The sequence below is a fragment of the Nelumbo lutea genome, chromosome 7 (assembly GCF_056320005.1).
Source record: "Nelumbo lutea isolate HS-2025 chromosome 7, American lotus-T2T, whole genome shotgun sequence".
Classification (NCBI taxonomy): Eukaryota; Viridiplantae; Streptophyta; class Magnoliopsida; order Proteales; family Nelumbonaceae; genus Nelumbo; species Nelumbo lutea.
This window is the reverse complement of record NC_142690.1, coordinates 16,202,409-16,222,841: the sequence shown is the minus strand read 5'-3', so window position 1 is coordinate 16,222,841 and position 20,433 is coordinate 16,202,409. Positions and strand designations below refer to the sequence as shown.

The window sequence follows — 20,433 nt, the reverse complement described above, 5'->3', positions numbered from 1 at the left end:
CTTGAGTTGAGTATCAATTCGCAGGAGTGCAAAGTGAGGAAGCCCTGTTAATAACACAAAGCAAAAAAATGACCAAGCCAAACAAACCCATAACCTGTATTTTCATCCCGTTACCGAGTATAAGACAAGAGAACTAATATGGCTACTACTCATCTCTACTAATAGAAATCAAATATAAAAAACATCATCCTACTTATTATGGCCAATTTATCAAAAGAAGAAACAGATAAAAAAAAATCCATGGAGAAAATCAGGCTCCCCCTTTGTATTTCCCTTATCAATTTTCTAAAGCTTAACTTTCTGCAGATTTCTATGTATTCATGAATGCATATGCAGAAAGCCAGAAACAAACATCATCCTTCTACTTATTATGGCCAATTTATCAAAAGAAGAAACAGAAAAAAAGCCGTAGAGAGAATCAGTCTCCCCCTTTGTATTTCCCTTATCCTCAAATTTCTAAAGCTTAACATTCTGCAGATTTCCATATATTCATGAATGCATATGCAGAAACAAACAAGAGGTTTTGAAACATGTGGATGTAAATTTAATAATAATAGGAGAGAAAGTAGAAAGGATATGTCAAACAAAAATGAAGTCATTAAAAGGAACATAAGAGTAGCTCCAATATGTGATAAAAATGAAAGAGTAGACTTGGATGATTTAGTCATGTGCATAGAATACCATCAACAGCACCTGTAAGAGGTGATTTGTTGCAAGTTGATGGGCTATAAAAGATAGTGGTAGACCAAAAGAGACATGGATTGAAATAATAAAACTGATTTAAACACCAATAACTTTACAATGGATATCGCGTAAAAAAGAATGAAATGACGAAACAGGATTCATGTAGCCAGCCCCATATAGTCAGGATAAGACTTGAATGATGATGATGGTGATACACAGAAAGAAAACAAAACAAAACAAAACCAAACATGAAAGATTAAAAAAAAAAAAAACTCTAACCACAAACTATGGTAAAGAAATCAAACCAGTGGATGTTTTACGTTTAACAGATCAAGAATGTTGGTAACTTTATGTATCCATTGGAGGAAAGGACAGAGTAAACTAAAACTCAATTGAACACTCACTTTTATATGAGGTAAAAGATTCAGAATAGAGCCTCTTTTACTTTTTTTTTCCCTTGTTCCAGATGAGTGACTTGTGACGTTTGTAACTTCAAACTAACATGTACAACATCAATAAATTGTTTTACTTTTCCATTCTCCCCATGCCCCTTCTCTGCACAGAGGTAGAATATGAAATCACCCAGTTCCTTGCATCTAGTTATGTTGTATCTCAAGAGGAAAAGGCAACAAATGCAAAAAAAAAAAAAAAGAGCACTACAAATTTAGCTCTCCTATTCATCCATGGTATAAACAGGTATTTGCCAATCCTTGGTGTTCTTTTTTGGATCATCTGTTAAGCTGAGACCAGTATCATCTTCCTTGAATGTTCTAATAAATGTTTTTGCCCCCATCAAGATTAACCTCTCTATCATGAACAATTGATAATTATTCTCAATTACTGGATCCAAGATAAGGCTGTAATTTGATGAATATGCCAATTTGTACCTGCAGAGAAAATCATGTGACCTTAAAGATCAATGTTCTGCCTAAACCATGATAACCAAGATATAAAATTGATGGCTCAGGTCAAAGAGTTTAACCATCAAACACATGGAGAGAGAAAAAACCAGTACTTAGAAAACATCAAGTCCATTTACAAATGATTAACACATACTGTATGTAGGTTAGGTGAGCATGGAAGAAAAGGAAGCACCAAGCAAAGGGAAGAAGAGGTTCACTTTTTGTGCCAAATCCCAGCACCTTACACACCAAATCGTTAACCCTCAAAATCAATCAGGAGATATTGCAGAATCCAAAAGGCACAGCAATGGCATAAAGCATTTGCTAAGGCTCAGTTTATGAACCTCCTACACCTGGGATTACTGTTCAGGCAATGTTCGTTGATTGAGAAATCCATGCCACAGGTTGGATACAGATAGGGGTTTATAAGCAACAGAAATAACCCTACACATGTCTGTGTCAAGTTTCTAATCTATGATTAGCTATTCTTAAAAAGGACTATCATTCTTTGTGGAACCTTATTCCAAACTTCTGTTAGTCATAATAAACTTTGCAGCCCAAGCCAAGTATCTAAATGGAAAAAAAAAAGAAATAAAAAAAGAATGCCACCATAGATGTGGAGATAAGAACATTGAAAAAAGAAAATAAAAAGGCTATTTGCTGATCAAAAAAGGAACTAAGGGCTATTTTCTCCACAGCATGTTTCCAGACTATTTTATTTTTGTTATTTACTTTTCACTCGATAAATCAGCAATTCTTTGTAAAAGAAAACCTGTGAATATTGACTCCATTTTTTTCAAATAAAAAGGAAAAAAAATGGAATTTCATGGTAATAGGTCCAAAATACTAAATTTTTTCCAGAAGAAATTTAAACACATAATTTTACCAAAAAATCATGTTTTTTTGGGTGATATATTCAAAACTGAAACATCAAAACCTTTTTAAATCACATGCTATCTGCACATGCCACACTTAAATGTAAAAGCATGACTTACAAACATTCAAATATCTATCTAAGATTTGGTTCAGAATGCATATTTATGAATTATAAATGAGAAGATTGAAAGCCATTGTATTTCTCAGTCCATTAGCATCTCATCTTATCTCAACATAAGCAAAGAAGAAACCAGAACCCCCCACCCAGTTTGTGTATGTGTGGTTAGGTAGTCACAAAGCAAGGTAGACTAGTTTTATGCTTCTTGAGGGTGCCTTCTCCTAGAAGGAACATCAAGCAATGTATTTAATGCCTAAGTGGGTTGCAAAAGAAAGGGGTTTTGATCCCATGCATGGGGAACCAACATGCACAGTACTTCCCTAAGAAAAACAAGCATATGCCTTTTCTATGGTAAACAGCTCCAAAGTCGTTGGAATTGTGGTACTTGCAGTCTCACCAGAAACCAACCAAAAATAAAACAAAATAAAATAGAAGTACCTGGTAGAGAGAGGTGAAAAGAATCCTGGTTTCCTCTCATTTGAAGCAATGAAAAGGGTTCTTCCTGGTGGGACCCATTTTGCAATTCTACGGAGAATAAATTCTGGACGGGTATCCCTGTCTAGATGAGGATGAAGACTCCTCTCAACACCAAACCTGTCTTTTCTTGTCTTAATCTTGTCACCTCGACGCACATGGATGGCATCATAATCACCAAGGAGCCTCTTAACCTGTCAAGATAAAGTTGCTCAATAGATCACATGGTTGACAACAGTAGATATCATCATCATCATCTAAGCCTTGTCCCAACTAAATGGGGTTGGCAACATGGTCGACAATAGTAAATATGAAATAGCTTTTCAAAGAGTATTAAGCCATTCTATTATTAAATCACCATACAGGATCAGAGGAACAAGTGGGGAGAAACAACATGACCAATAGGGAAACTGCATGGTACAAATTCAAATCAGGCTCTCCCATATGATTACGCAATGTGCTCAACAAGAATTATTGAACAAATACACATTAACCAGTAACACAAATCAAGTTCTGTTGATGATAAAAAAAAAAAACAGAAAAGCCTTCTAAATCCAAAATGACTCAGATGAGGGAGACAACAACACATTCTTTTTTATTTTTCTGATAAGCAATATGGTTAAATTGCATTATTATATAATCTCAAACAGTCTTCCTTTTTTATACTAAGGCAATAACCCAAATAAAAACACACCAATTAGTGGGCAATTTACCATCTAATTAATTTGTTCAAGATATTTTTGTCCTTCATGAAATTGAACTATGTAATACGATATATAGTGGTAATATAGTACACATATCTGTTGAAATTAAATCATCCAGAACTCCAAATTAAGGATCAGTACTTTTCTCCCCTTCCTGATCAGATAGGGGAAAAGAAATTTTACTAGAAAGAAGATTACAAGGAAAAGAGAAAAGAAAGAAGGATAAAGATGTATAAACATACACAATGAATGCAAACATGTGAATTTTCTTTTCTACAAAATTTGAGTACAATGAAAAGAAGTAATTAAAAACCATATTGAACTAGAGATAATGGGGAGAATTACCTTAAGGCCCCTAATTTCTTCTAAAATAAAGGCATTACCAAATGACCATCTAATTAAGTGCACGGAAAAAATCAATGATATGAACCTTACCACTTTCCCCTAACCCTTCATATCAATAACCACACTCTAGTACCAATCATCAAGTCCCATAACACATGGGGAACAAGACGCAAACATAAATTTATGATAAGGCAAACCTGCTGATGTGATATAAAACAAGGACATCTTACAACGAGTACAAAAAATATCCTGAAATGGAGGGCCCCAATACATCTCACTCCTCACAGCTCATCCCCAAGCCTAACTAATCAGCCAAATTTTCAAAGAGCCAGCTAATCTTGGGATCATCTGTATGAGGTGCCCACGAGAAAACTTTTTTTGATAGGAAATGGTAACCTTCATTAAATAAAAACACCAGAGTTTACAAACTGTCACCTACAGAAGAACAAGGTGATTCCTGAAACAAAGAGCAAGTTACAACAAATCCCAAAACAAAGTCTCTCTATTCACCCCTTGCTTTGCTAGTAAGTCGGCTAAAGCATTTGCTGACCTTCTAGTCCAACTAACAACTACACCCAGCTCCCTTGTGAGGCTCAATAATTCTCTTACAACTTGTCTCAGTGACCAAATTCCCAGACTACTTGTTTGCACCCACCCTACTACTAACTTTGAGCCTCCCTCCACTTCTAGCTGTTGCATACCCTAACGCTTTGCCAATTTGAGCCCTTGAAGGAGGGCCAGCACTTCTGATCTAAGTGAATCCCCCACACCTATTGGACCGGAGTACATAGCTAATATTCTTCCTCCCTCATCTCTAAAAACACCCCCAATTCCAAAAGGTCCAGGGTTCCCCACAGAGCTGCCATCAAAGTTTAATTTCACAGTCCGCTGTAAAGGAGGGGGCCATGCTACTTGTAGGGTAGAACAAGATACTGAAGGCCCTGCTATTATACTCCATCCTCTAGTCAAGTCATCTGTAGAGTAGTCCTTGAACAGATCTAGAGTTTTCAGCCAATGTATAGCCTTAATGGTGATCCCTTCAATAAGTTCAGGAGCTGATTTTTCTTTTCCTTGGAAGATCCTATTATTTTTCTCCTCCCAAACTGCCCACAGGACAGCTGCCCTTGTTGTTCTCCACATCATCCTTCTCTTCTTCTTTGGTTGTCTGATGAAACTAGGGTCAAAAAGATCCTCTACACTTGAGGGAGAGTTCCACCTGCAACCAAAGAGAGAGGAGAACCAATCCCATAAAAGAGTGGCAAAGGAACAAGAAATTAATAGATGATTTACCGTCTCGCCATTCCTTAAGCAAAGGCTACAAACATGTGGAGACAAGCACCAACCTGGTCTTTTCCTTGGAAGCTGCCGACAAGAAAACTTAGGCTACTGGGGGCCAACAGCCTGGGCTGTTTGGGAGATTCTTCCACATGAATGTTGTTAAAATCTTACAATTCACGAATTGAATCATAAATCCCAAGGGTTTCGATTTGAACTTCTGTCTAAATCCTTTTCTGCAAAAATCTTACAATTTTTGTTTGAATCCTATGATTTAATTCATAAACCTTACAATTAATATGATTCCAACAATTTACTGCTATTCAAATAAACTTAGTTAAGAATTAATTAGTTTTCTACTTTGGCATTTGTTTGTTTATATTTAGTTTTGTCAAGGGAGAACCCTACTAGAAAATGGTTTATTTACATTATTCAAGATTAGACATTGAGTTTATTTTGCATCATATGTAACTTAAATAACCATTGCATGTGAATTTATTTGACTTTCAAGTCAAGCTTGATTATATTACCCTAGGCTTCTATTGTATAAGTTATAAATTCTATTGTTTTATATACATATATGTAGATATGGATTAAAAATAGAGTAAAATCACTGTAACTCATTCGGTCCCTGCTTCTCTTGTTGGTCAAAAATATTGAGGGCAGTAACTCTCTCACCCTATACCCATGGTAGCATGTCATGCCCGAGAACATTCCCAACAGCCAAAGTTTTTCCAGTGCCCACTCTAGAAGCCAAGGATCTATCCTCTCTAATATAATGATGTATTGATGTTGCCTGTAGGTGCCAAGGACCTTCATTCCCCTCCCCAGATCAGTCAACAACCACCTAAAAATGCTTCTCCACTCAAGAGGGGCTAAAAGATTCCAAATACAAGACCCCCTCTACATTGTTCAAATTGCTAGAGCTAATGATGCTAGAATATACAGAGATCTCACCCCTCTCACATCTACAAATTCCCCCAACTAGTATTCAAGTTTTCATGAGTCATGAGACAAAGCATAAATTTAAGACAAATGTACATCCATAGAGATCGAATAAATAATAAAGTTTAGAGCTTAAACTAGAGCAAAATAAACTCTTATTTCTTTCATGATCGCAGCTCAAACACCCTTGATACCTTACAAGCTATTGAATGTATCTCTAAGCAGTATTACTTATAATCCACAACGATTATCATATGTTGTATCAGGTTTATCTTCCAACAAGAAACACCGCTTTAAACAAAAAAATGCAAGGGTAAGAGCGAGCAGAAGTCCAAAACAATTTAAATGAAAGATAAGAAGAAATTCCATTGGTTTATCACCAATATGGCTAATGATATTCGAGCTAACACCTCCAACATGTTACAATCTTAATATATATGAAAAAATGAATTAGGACCAACAAATTCTTCAAATATCATTCATCAACATCAAGAATGCAAATAGAAGATTCATAGAAAATCAAATTTTTACCTTGCATGACAAACAACTAAAATCTAGGAAACACTACTAGAAGTCAGATTAAAGAAGCACACCTTCTCTGCTACATCCCATAACTTCTTGGCCGCCATTGAAGGGAGAAATGAGTGTGGCAACATTATAGAACTACGGTTGTTTCGATCCTTGCACTCCATAAACCTGGATGGTTACCGTGATCAAGACCTATTCAAGAACTAGCAAGGTTCAAAATTTAAGCCAAGACATCTACACTTTTGGAAAGAAAGGGGTGAAGAGCTATATGGATTTGTGAATCAGCCAAATTCACAACCACCATCAAAGTAGTTTCTAGAGGAAGTAGCGAATCCTGTATATAACTCTTACACTTCAAAAGAAAAGCCACACCTCTGTCCAGTAGTTCAATTTTAAGCACAAAATGCCACAACCAAGTTGCATCTTTAGTGCATCCATGTAAAATGGAGCATATAAATGGCATCAAAAGCAATAAATGAATTTATCAATCCAAATCAATTTGTAATGCAACATCAAACATGAGGAAGTGTGGTGTAAACCTATACCTCCGAGGGTTGGGAGTTTTTGTTGGGAAGCTTTCCTAGAAAGAATCAACACAGGTGATTTGCTTCAAAGAAAAAGACCCAATAGCTGTTTATCTCCACATGGGTGTGTTTTATGCAAAGCTGCTGGTTAGTCCGGTTACCACATACTAATATCTTGTGTTTTGGCAAAAAATATTAGGGACTGGTTTGCTTCTTTGTTTAGGTGCAAGTGGATATCCCCAACTAGTATGCAAAGCTTGTTTTCCTCTTCCTCTATTGAATGCCCAACAAAAAGATCAAGAATTATGTGGAGATGTGTGAGAGCTGCTATTTGTTGGACATTATGAGAAGAAAGAAATGCAAGGATCTTTTTGGAACAGGAGAGAGGCTTGGAAACAATGGTAGAACTGATTCATGTAAGGGTAATACATTGGCTGAAGACAATGAATGAGTTCACAGATTTTTCAACAAATGATATGTTAAGAAATTGGAAAGAAGTTGCTAGCTCAATTTCAAGAAAGAAGACTTCAAATCTCAATTGGAACCCTCCACCTCCTGGTTTTATCAAACTAAATTTTGATGGCAGTAGCATGGGGAATCCAGGACCTTCGGGTATTGGTGGGGGGGGGGGGGGTACTAAGAGATGAGAGAAGTCATGTAATAGCTTTGTTTTCTGGCCCAATTGGAGTGGGAGACTCCTTGAGGGCTGAGGTGTTAGCAGCCTTGTAAGGGGTTCAAAGGGCCAAGCAAATTAATGCTAAGAAACTGATTATAGAGGAAGATTCTGCGGTTGTAGTGGACTGGTTGAAAGAAGACACTTCTAAGATGTGGAGCTACAACAATAAGAAGAGAAGGTTTAAATGGCTGATCAAGGATAATGGAAGTCCAATGTACTTGGGTAAAAAGAAATGCTAATTCCTCTGCTGATGGATTAGCTAGACAAGGGGTTAATAGGGCTTCTCGGTTTTGGGCTCAATTGTAAGCTTTTTGTGTTTTTAAGTCAGATGTATTCCCATACCTTGGGGAGCTAAGAATTTTTAGCTCCCTTTCTTTGTAACTTTATTCCATTATTAATGAAATCTGTGGTTATTGATAAAAAAAAAATGCAACATCAAACATGACAGCCATAGTTAAAATGTGTTGATCAAGTCATAGTAAGTTACTGTTGCATTGGTTGAGTTGAACATTTTGTCACTGATGTAGGAATGCATATGCAACAAGAACAACACATAATGAGTGAACAGATTTAGACCATCAGGTTGGCAACAAAAATGATATGATTACACATTGTGGACATTGAACCCATCATTCAAGCTGTTCCCTACCATCATACTATTTCAGTTTCAAGACCCACCAAGATGATCAAGAATTTGTATGATTCACCCACATTTCAGTTTGTTGCCATCTTGAAAATGTAAAGAACTTGGAAGGAACATTCTGCCATGGAGATCCCGCATGTTTGGACATTCAAACATTTGAAATCAAACTTTTTCCCACCAAGGGAATAAAAACTATAATGCAATTTAAGGCCAAGTCCTGCTGAGTAAGGGAGCAAGTTAGGCTGGGTTAAGTTGGGTTGAGGTCAACCCGAACCCAAGTTGTTCAACCCCCCAACCCTAACCCTAACCCAACCCAAAGACTTTGGGTTGAGTTTGGGTTGGTCTCAAGTTGGCTCGGTTTTTACTTCCTTTTGCTAAATGTACTTATTTTCTAGACCCTAAGGGTTTATGTTAATTCAATATTAGCATTATTATGTTTAAAATAACATACTTATCATGTTTTAGAAAAAAAAATGCCTTTAAACTTCAATTCTTTTATGTAAAACAAACATGCATACATATATAGATAGATAAATATGTACATACATATTAAGAAAAGGGTGGTAAATAGGAGTTCACTGTCCTAGAAAGACTGTCATTTGCAAGAATGGGGCATCTCGGGTTTGTCCAGAAAAGAGAAAGTTTGCTGGTCAGCAATTCCTATGGCAGTTTTGTGGGCCATTTGGTCTGAAAGAAATTTGAGAATCTTTTAACAGAAAGCATCACCAAAAATAGGGGTGATAAATAGGGTAATAGGGTAGTAGAGGATCTTATAAGTTAGGAATGGCAACGGGGCGGGTTCGGGGCAAAGATTACATTTCCCATCCCCGACCCCGACCCCCAAATCATCCCCCATCCCCGTCCCCGATCCCCAGTGGGGAAAGGAGTCCCCCCTCCATCCCCGACCCCAACGGGGATGAATTCCCCGTCGGAGACCCGAATCCCCGACAAGATATGTATGCACACATCCTGGATCATATGTGAAAGACTAAGAGTATGAGACAGAGAGATTGAGATTGAGAGAGAGAGGACCTTTGCGAGAGTTGAGGTCGGAAACGAGAGAGTTTGACGGGCGATGGTAACGGCAAAGGTTGAAGTGACGATGCTCAGTAAGTGGCGACAACAACTCTTCTTTAAGTAGCTCTTCTCTATCACTCGAGTATCTCTGTCTGATGTCCGATGTCCGATGTCCGACGGGCAAGTGGCGACAATGATGACGGTCGGCGAATCGGCAACTGGTGACGAAGACGAAGGAAGAGTGGAAAACGAACTTGACAAAGGCATGAAGCTAGGGACCTAGGGTTCAGAGACAGAGTTCTCTCTTCTCTCAATCAAAGTGTTTTGTGTTTTACTATCGAGGGTTTTAGTATTTTACTTTAAAAAAATGAATAATAATTATTATAATTATATAATATTATATATTATATATATTATGGTATATATAATATTATATATAATATATATATATATATTAATCGGGGACGGGTTGGGGCGGGGATTGCATTCCCTATCCCCGAACCCAATCGGGGATTTAGGGGTAGCCCCATCCCCAACCCCGACCCCTCCAAGGTACCCCTCATCCCCAACCCCATCGGGTCGAGGAGCCCAGGTACTCATCGGGGACAGGGAAAATTGCCACCCCTATTAGAAGTTGGTTGTCCATACATAATATGTTTAAAAATGATACTCTCTTCTTATGTTTTGAGGGTTTTTTTTTTTTTTTTTGGGGGGGGGGGGGGGGGAGGGGAGGTTCAAATATCGGAAATGCCAAGTGTATACAATTTTAAGCATGTGTATCAGAGAAAAACTAAGATACACTTGGAAACACTATAAATACTTTATTAAATCATAAAAATACATCAACAACACTAAAATAAGACCTGAATGAGGTATATATACATTAAATTAATATGTATTAATGGCTTTATGAAGAAATATATTGTAGTTAATTATAATTTCATTAAAAATCTATGCTTAACTATAATTTATAAATTATAATTCTTAAATTTAAATGTTTTATGGGATGGGAAAAACCCAACTCCTATCTAACCATAAAACATGCATTGGCACAACTTCTAAGTGAAAATATAATTAATAATTATTTAAATATTTATTATTTATTTCCAAAATTTATAAAAAATAATAAAACATTATATAATATATTCAAAAAATGGTTATTAAAGAACAAATTTCAATTTCTTTTTGGATATGATAGATCATCCATAGAATTATAATATACTCAATCACTGTGATCAAATGATAAAATATAATTAATTAATTATTTATTTATTTATTTCTAAAAATATAAAAATTAAAAAATTATTAAAGAAGAAATTTCAATTGGTCTATGGATATGATAGATCATCCATAGAATTATAATATATTCAATTGTTGTGATCAAATGATAAAATATAATTAATTATTATTTATTTTTTAATTCTAAAAATATAAAAAAAACTATTAAAGAAGAAATTTCAATTGTTCTATGGATATGATAGATAAATCCATAGATCTAAAACATATTTAGTCTTTATAGGCAGAGAAAAAATTACATTTTCAAATTTTTTGTTAATTTATATTTTCCCTAAATATCTTCATGAAATTTCCATAAATCTATTGATAACACAAAAAAAAAAGTTGTGATTTTGAATGTAAGAAATGTAGATCAACATAAATTTAAACATTCAAGAAAAAAAAAAGAAATCACAAGATATTATAGAAAATTGAAAAAAAAAATTACCTATTTTTGCCATATTTTTTCAAATTTTGAAAATTCTTCAAAAAAATTAACGATTCACACTTGTTTCTTGCAAATTTTTACAAATCTAACACTCTAGAAATGAAATTTAGAGTTTTAGAGTCAATTGGGGGTGAAAGAAGGCTTATTTCAGGGAAAAGAAACTTGCTTTCCCCCTTTTTTTTTCAGTTTTTGGTCGTATCTTTTTATCGATACACTACCAATACGCCCCGATACACATGAAAAAAGACGAGACGCTCTATTTCCATGCGTATCCTGTATCTGTTTTTCAAAGACACAATACAATATGCCCCGTATCAGGCATATTGTATCGCCAAGTAGTTTTCTATAGTGTGTTATAAAAAACTTTTATATTCTTCATTTTTGAGGTTATAATTATAAAATAGACATTTTTAAACTAAAATATTCATTTTGTGTGTTTATATACTAATTTCTTTTTATTATTTTCTTATTTATTAGGGTTTAATAAACACAAACATTGCTAAATGTTGTATTGAACCCTCAAAGACTTCAAAACCTGAACCAATAAGTAAGGAAGAACATAAAATGTTGTCCAATCAACATATTTTCTTCTTTTTCTTTACAAATTTTGTTTGTTTATATACTAATTTCTTCTTCTTTTCCTATAACAGAAATAGGGGTTCAGCCCCTATATTTTTTTAATTTTCTTTGCTTTCTTCTTTTTCTTCTCATGAATATGTTGGAATATGTTGATTTTCTATACTTTAACATGAAGTTTATACTTTTCTTATGAAAATTATGGATATTTATTAAGGAAATATGATTATGGAACCTAGGAAACTACCCTAGGATACAAGTTTTTACTTAAAAAAATCCATCACCTAGGCGACTAGGCGACAAGGCGCCCCCTGTCGCCTAGCCTCGCCTTGGTGCCTTGAAAACTTTGTACTTTACCTTCTTAAAGAGCGTACATACATAAATACTTGCAGCAAAAAAATACACAAATATATAGATATATACATTTATGGGTGCATAGTTATACGTACATGCATGAATACACATAAACACAAGTATTTATCAAAAAAAAATACACACATACACAAGTACTTACATAAATAAATACATATTTATATAACATTATACATGAAAATATGAAGTTAAGTAGGGTTAGTCAAGCCTCAACCCTAACCCAACCCAAAGTTATGTCAAGTTCATACTTTTAACCCTAACCCGAACTTCAACCAACCCTACTTTTTTCAGACTGGGTTCAGGTTAACCCAGCCCAAGTTGCAACCCTACTGCTAATGATGAAACTAAATGGAAATCAAGGAATAGATTTTAAAAAGAACAATAAGTACTGTTCACGGTTAATCTTCGCATTGATGTGACTATGTGAAAACAGCAAATTGATGGGAAGAACTAATGGTCCCAAAGAAAGATTGATCTATAGTTACAATTTTGCAAGAAAATAGAAACTTTATTAATTATCAAATAACTCTAAAATTCAATCAAAAAAATACCACCTTCCTCTACATAAGACTCTCCTTTATATAGATAATCAACCATTTTTCCTAAACCAACACCTTCCAAAGTAAAAACAAAAAACAAAATGACACAAAAAACACAAGGAAAGACATATTTCTGCCCCAATTACTACCCATTCCCACAAGGAAAGGAATTATTCTTGATACCTCTTAAATCTATATTAAATATGAAGCTAATTCTACTAGATTCTAACAGCCTTCATTCTTGATGTTCCCCAAGTCCTTACTAAGGATGAAACAAATTCCTCATAGATCCTAAGAGCCTCCAAATAACTGGCTCAGTGCTTTAATACAGGCGAGGCTCATTTTGTGCTATGTGCTTTACTTACTGAACCTAGGCGTGCATCATGAATTGTTGCTACATTTTGTTGAATTAACATTGAATTTGAATTTTGAATAAGCAAGTGTTACCATATAAGTTGTAACTAAGATTATCAAAAATTTAAATAGCTTAATCTATGTATGACTTGAACCTACAAACTACAAGATAGTCAAACCAACAACTAAACTAACAATTTTTTTCTTTTAGAATTTTGATTTGCATATTATTGTATATTAAGTTTTTCTTTTATATTTTTAGGTGGCACATCACTATGTTGAGGCATGTTACTTGCCCTATGCCTTGTGCCTCAAGTTCAAAACACTTCGCTCTTTACTGGTACTTCTTGCTTTTAAGACACAAAATTAGCCATCTATACATGTAGAACTGATTTGATGGTAACAAACAATTTCATGACTTGATCAATCAACTGCACCACCATCTCCGTAGTGTTGCTAAAAGGATCACTTGAAAACATGGGTTTTCGTAATCATGTCATATTTGTTGCCAATTGATGGTCTAGCTTAGATGGTTTTCTCATTGTGCAATACTGCAATGTTCCACAGACATACACCCCCACATCAGTCATCTAACTCAAGTCAAATAGTTTTGTTACACAACAAACAAAGATTGAATCTCTGGCTGCTAAGGTACCAAGTTGGCTTCATGTTTCAATGGTTTAGATATTTAGAACTTTAATTATGAAGATTCAGATTTTGGGAATTAGAGGAACACTATCCTGCACATAAAAAAAGGCAAGGTAGTTCATGGAAATATGAAGTTATGAACATTAAGTTATACCATGAGAGAGGGCTTGCAGTACGGTTTATCAGCAAGAGATTAGAGTAAGCATTATTTTCTTTGAGATCAATCCGATTAATTCCCTCCACATGTGCCACTCCCCTGGCTCCCAACTTCATACTTGTTGATAGCACTTGATGCCATATTTTGGAATTGTCAAGGATTACAGGCACGGTATCAGAGATGAGGTCCAAATCATACAAAGAGTCCATGGAACAAGAGCTTGCTGCCCACCTAAGAAGTAAGATCAGACATCTTCAGATTGTGGACAAAAATCAGTTCCTACATCTTTGTTTGCAAAATTAGGGGAAATATACAGCTATAAAAAGCTACAGTTGCAAGGGGTGAGATGAAGGAAGAACTTGTTTACTGTAAAAAAAAAAATAAAGGGAAAAAAAGGAAAGAAGGAGCCCTCCTAAATTTGAATTAAAGCCTGGAAATGGAGAAAACAGAATATTTTATGGCAATTATTTTCAAAGGACAACAAGGAGGTAAGGTATGAGGAAAACTCACTCTTCCTCCGAATTTGCATTTTTGGACTGATGGAGGATCCCTTTCTTATTGTGTATTGGATTAATGCACATTCTTGAAGGCATTACAAAAGTCCTGTAAAGAAAAAGTTGAAGGAAATTAGAACATTGTTAACTGTATAATAATTTTGAAGTGATACAAGACTTTTAATTGGGGTCGGGGAATGAAATTTCTCCAACTTAAACAGCTGAAATATAAGTTCTCCCTGAAATAAGCAAATAGGCCAGAATTGTTAACTACGGCCAAGGGAACAAGTCTCTTTCAGATCAAACTGAAAGAGAAATCAACAAATACCACAAAATGGGAAAGCAATGAAAAGAAAATGGGAACCTCCAAAGTTCAAACACATAATGTAGAATTGTAGATCGTGAGCTCTCTTAAATTATGCCCACTGTTCCCAGAACTGCAAGTCGCAATACCCCCCCCCCCCCTAATTGTCAATCTCCCTAACATAGATCTCTTCATAAGCGTATTAAATACGTTAGAGATATCAAAATAAGGAGAACCCATCAAAAATGGAAGTCGAAAAAACTTCAATTCAGTGGCTCAAGTCTAGCCTAAATAAGACGCTAAAAGTCGAACATTTAAAGTAGGAGCAGAAGATAAACAAAACCTTAGATGCCAAAAGGAAAATACCTCTGAAGGAACAAGGCTTCTTCAAGAGCACATCTCAGGCTCGACTCTTGATGACCCAAACCCTCGCAGGAATCGCAATGTTTCCCGGGGCAATCAATTCTATTCCCCCAATACAAATACTTCTCCAACCCATAATTCCTGTCTTTCTTCAGTCCCCTCACATTAACCAGGGTTCTTGCAGAGGAAAAAAAGAACCCTGCCATAGAACTGGAAGAGCAAAATAGCCAGAGAAAGGCAATTACGGCAATGGAGATCACCAGCAAGAGAACTGGAGATCTGGGTTTCTGTTTACTCTTTGGGATTCTGTGAATCGCCATTGACGACGCAGAGAAGCCAGAAGCTCTCGAAGATGAAAAGAGTGGGTGCTCACTCCAGTAGATTCATCACCAACTCACCATTCAAAATCACGCCAGTCCACCAGTATGAGAGAGAGAGAGAGAGAGAGAGAGAGAGAGAGCAGATCCGGACTCGAGTGTCAAGGGGACGATACTTGACGTTGTCATTGATGGGAAATGTTCCCGATGCACGGTTTCGATGCGCTGTGAGGTTTGTGTGAGACGTGCCCTCTGAGTAGCAAAAATAATTAATTCAATAGTAGACCCACGCAGATATCTTCACTACGAACTGTGATCTGCTCCTGACCGGGCGCGCCTTCACCGACTTCACAGCCACATTCCATCTTACATTGGGAACATATCTCATAAATAATAAATATAAATATGTGAGATGTTCCTGATTTGCGGCCAGAACATAATGTAAAGTCGATGTGAGGCGCGCTGTGTCACGAGCAGATCCAGACTCACTACTCAGTGGGTCCCAGCAAAAACATCGGTCCTCCCCTCCCACGAGGTGTGGTAACCACTAGCTTTTTAACGGTCATTCCAAGACGAGTAAGAAGTTTGAACTCTGCAAGCAAATGCTCCGTTCAATTTCTGTCCGCCAGTTGGAGTGCCCATCAATTCGAAGGACTTATACGTTTTGTGCAACATGGAGTACCTCGGAAGACTTGGCCATGAAGGAAGAGAAATACTTTAATTTGTTGCAGAGGTGTGGTGAAATCTCTACTTTGGTTCATGGTAAAGCAATTCATGCTAAATTTATTAAGGAATCCCTCATTTCATCCCTTTTCCTTCACAACAATCTGCTGAACATGTATGTGAGATGTGATGACCTTGCTGGAGCTGTCAATCTGTTTGAAGAAATGCCTGAGAGGAATGTTGTTTCATGGTCCTCCATCATTGCAGGCCTAGTCCAACATGGGTTTGTCCGTGAAGCTCTTTCTCTGTTCTCTCGCATGCAACGAACTGGGGTGAGTCCCAATGAATTCACCCTTGTTAGTACTCTAAATGCTTGCTCCCTGTCTGAGAATCCTTCTCATGCCTACCAAATTTATGCTTGGATTGTTAAGTTCGGATTTGAATCAAATGTGTTCTTGATTAATGCTTTCCTCACTGCACTGATCAGGCATGGTAAACTGGTGGAAGCAGAAGAATTTTTTGACAAGTGTCCACGTAGAGATATTGTCTCTTGGAATGCGATGATCGCTGGGTACTTGCAGTTCTCCTACATAGATGTCCCGGGCTTCTGGTATAGGATGAATCAGGAGGGTGTAAAGCCTGATAACTTCACATTTGCAACTGTTCTAACAGGTTTGGCAGCCATTTGTGATCTTAAAATGGGTTTGCAAGTTCATGCACAGCTCATTAAGTCAGGTCATGGAGATGAGATTTGTGTTGGGAATTCTTTGGTTGATATGTATCTGAAGAATCGAAGTTTAATTGAAGGTTCAAAAGCATTTGGTGAAATGCCTCAGAAAGATGTGATCTCCTGGACCCAAATGGCTTCTGGGTGTTTACAATGTGGGCAACCAAGGAAAGCACTTACGGTGATAGATGAGATGAAGAAGGTGGGTGTTAAACCCAACAAGTTCACATTGGCAACTGCGTTTAACTCTTGTGCCAGTTTGGCTTCCTTGGAAGAAGGAAAGAAAGTTCATGGTCTGAGAATTAAGCTAGGGACTGAAATTGATGTCTGCGTAGACAACGCCCTACTCGATATGTATGCAAAATGTGGATGCATGGATGGAGCATGGGGCCTGTTCCAGTCAATGGACACTAGGTCAGTTGTTTCATGGACTACGATGATCATGGGGTTTGCTCAAAATGGCTATGCCAGGGAAGCTCTGGACATTTTCGAAAGAATGAGATTTGCAGGTGTAGAGCCAAACTATATTACTTTCATTTGCGTACTGTATGCATGTAGTCAAGGGGGATTCCTTGATGAAGGGTGGAAGTATTTCTCTTCCATGACCCACGACCATGGCATTGCTCCTGGGGAAGATCATTATGCATGTATGGTAGATATTCTTGGTCGAGCAGGACAGATCAGGGAGGCTGAGGCCCTAATACTAAATATGCCCTTTCAACCAGGGGTTCTGGTATGGCAGACCTTGCTTGGCGCATGTAGGGCTCATGGGGACCTGGATACAGGAAAGCGAGCAGCAGCACAGGCACTTGCTCTGGAAAAGGAGGATCCTTCAACTTACCTTTTATTGTCTAACATGTTTGCTGACTTTGGCAATTGGGATAATGTGGGCAAGTTGAGGGAATTAATGGAGACTAGAGAAGTAAAGAAAGTACCTGGATGTAGTTGGATAGAGGTAACAGGCAATCAACAACCCTCAAGAATCTATCGAGCTTGAAACTGAAGCTCTTTTGTTAATGGCAGGTTCAGAACACAACTTGGGCTATCACTTTTGTTAATGTGCTGTGATTGATGGTACCTTTTCTTGATCATATGTGGTGTGGTATTCACCAATAACTTGGTCATCTGGTGAAAAAGAAGCATCAAATTTGCTTTTGAAGCAACAGAAATTCCTTTGAAGGGTTGAAACCTCTTGGAGCTTGGCACCGAAACCCCCCAACATGGTAGACTCCTTACATTAATTTGGCATGAAACAGAAGGATACTTTTTAACATGTCACAAAGCCTTGGAAGGAACGGAAGAATGGTTGACAAGAAGTTTGAGATTCAGTGAAACTAATTAGAGATTTTTACAGAAACCGAATTGAAGGCTACCTCATTCTCAAAAACCTTCTGAGCCATGAGAAACAGTTTCTTAATTTGAATATCTGAAATAGACTTTTTTAGGGTGGGGTTGGGGACTGGAGTACAGTAGATGAGCTAATTGTACAATCAGATTTACAGTCATTTTGGCAGATTGTAATTTGATTAATTTACATCTTGAAATTCCAAGTAAAGTCATTTAGGTCCAATTCAGGATCAAATTTTCAACTATGACATTGATTCTTTAGGTTTAAGGAACTAATTTTTGTATTTCATATTTTTAATTAACTAATTTCATGAACTTGTAAGTGAAGATGTGATCTATCTAATCCATTTCATCGGTATCCTATTTATGGTAGAGAACTAGAGGTTAACTTTGGCTGTTGGGGCCCAACACGTTCTGGGCAGTTCACCTATTCACGCCCATGCTTTGGTTTTTAGTCAAAATAAATTAAGATGTAATGACTAATTTACCCATTCTCATGATAACGTGGCATTTCCAGAAATTCTCTCAACAGCATAGGCTGTTGGCCCCCAACAGCTAAAGTTTTTCCGAGAACTAGAGATGTAGAGACAAATTATGGTTACTTACATGTAGCAACTAGCAAGAATTTAAAAGTTTGGATTTCTTTAAGCTGCGTTTTGTTTGAAGGAAAAATTAGGGAAGGAAGTGAAATGTAGGGAAACCTTTACAAACCCTATATAGGTTTTGTATGTTTCCCTTCCTTTCCCTACCTTTTCCTTCAAACCAAACATAGCCTTAGTTATTAGTTTTCTTTTTGAGAACTAATTTTTACACGCATTATTGTAAAAACCGACCCAGAAACTAAGTACAATTTCTGGTTTGATTTGCAGGCTTTATTTTGTACTAATCGGCCACGTGCATGTGGGGGTAGCCACGAATTGAGCCTTTCATGAGCTATTTGAGCTCAGCTCAGCTCATGAAAAGCTCGGTTCAGCTTGGTCTAAACCGAGCTTTTACATATATGTATAAATATAAAAATATTATACATATAAAAGCCTAATCGAGCTTTTACATGTATGTACACACACACACACACACACACATATATATATATATATATATATATATATATATATATATACATAAGTAAAAAAAAATCTATATATAATATTTTTATTTTTTATATATAATAATAATAACTAGTTTTTATAATTCTTATTTTTTAAATGTCAAATATGTATAATTTTTTATTTTTATAAAACATTTGGCTCACAATCGAGCTTGAGCCGAGCCGAGCTCAAGTCTCTAGCTCGAGTCCACCCTTACATGCATGCAAGAGATTGTGAAGAAAATTTGGAGTGGAAGGAACCATATAACATTCCAAACGTTTTTAGATGAAAATGGATGATGTGGTAGGTCTCTTACCAATTAAAAAAAAATAGTTTTAATCAAATGAAATTCTTTATATGCAAATTTTGCATATCAAGAGTATGAGAACCATGAATTTATCTAGCTGATTGAATCACAAATAAGTTGTAATGAGAGCAACAAGTTTCTTATGTTGTATTCATTAACTATTGGATTCACCTAAATTACCAAAAATATGAAAATTGATTTACCTAAATTACCAAAATTATAATAATTAAATTACTAACATTACAAAAATTTATTTATCAAAATTTAAATTTTTAGGACAATCAATATATGAAATTACCAAAATTTTATATAATAAAATGAATCACAAATTTAATTTCCCATACAACAAAATTAATCACCAAAGTTAACGAAATTAATGTACAAAAATTACCAAAATTACTTCACTTTTCAAAATTAATAATTTACCAAATTTAATAAATTAATAATTTCCTAAAATTAAAAAAATTGTTCATTCATAAATTATAAAAAAAATAACTTTTGGTCAATTATTAATTTACCAAAATAAATAAAAAATTATTTAGTGAAATTATTTTTTGGGAATATACCAAAATTTAATAAAATTGACAAATTTAAATTATCAAAGTTCAATATGAAATTTACCAAAATTAATTTACATAAATTAGTTATCTCTAAATGAATTAATCCTTTTGGTAAATTAAAAATAGGTGCCTTGCACTTTGGGGGGTAGTGACATTTAAAAAGGGCATGAACTTTCAAGTGGG

General features: G+C 35.9%; 2 protein-coding genes across 3 annotated transcripts; one reads left to right on the top strand and one right to left on the bottom strand.

Annotated features, from left to right (window-relative positions):
- Nucleotides 1-1,088: 1,088 nt before the first annotated feature.
- LOC148845322 (uncharacterized) lies at nt 1,089-15,882 on the bottom strand. Its single transcript, XM_088953963.1, has 6 exons — nt 15,245-15,882; nt 14,591-14,683; nt 14,078-14,311; nt 6,917-7,019; nt 3,019-3,248; nt 1,089-1,571 (listed from the first exon to the last, which is right to left on the bottom strand). Exons 1-6 carry the CDS (start codon nt 15,559-15,561, stop codon nt 1,358-1,360), a joined length of 1,191 nt encoding a protein of 396 aa, XP_088810089.1. The 5' UTR covers nt 15,562-15,882; the 3' UTR covers nt 1,089-1,357.
- Nucleotides 15,883-15,982: 100 nt separating this feature from the next.
- Nucleotides 15,983-18,559, top strand: LOC148845321 (pentatricopeptide repeat-containing protein At4g33170-like). Of its 2 annotated transcripts, XM_088953960.1 has the most exons (2): nt 16,111-16,553; nt 16,709-18,559. In XM_088953960.1, exons 1-2 carry the CDS (start codon nt 16,501-16,503, stop codon nt 17,943-17,945), a joined length of 1,290 nt encoding a protein of 429 aa, XP_088810086.1. In that variant the 5' UTR covers nt 16,111-16,500; the 3' UTR covers nt 17,946-18,559. The 2 variants fall into 2 exon arrangements, with proteins under 2 accessions (XP_088810085.1, XP_088810086.1); XM_088953959.1 differs by having other exon boundaries at nt 15,983-18,559.
- Nucleotides 18,560-20,433: the final 1,874 nt, after the last annotated feature.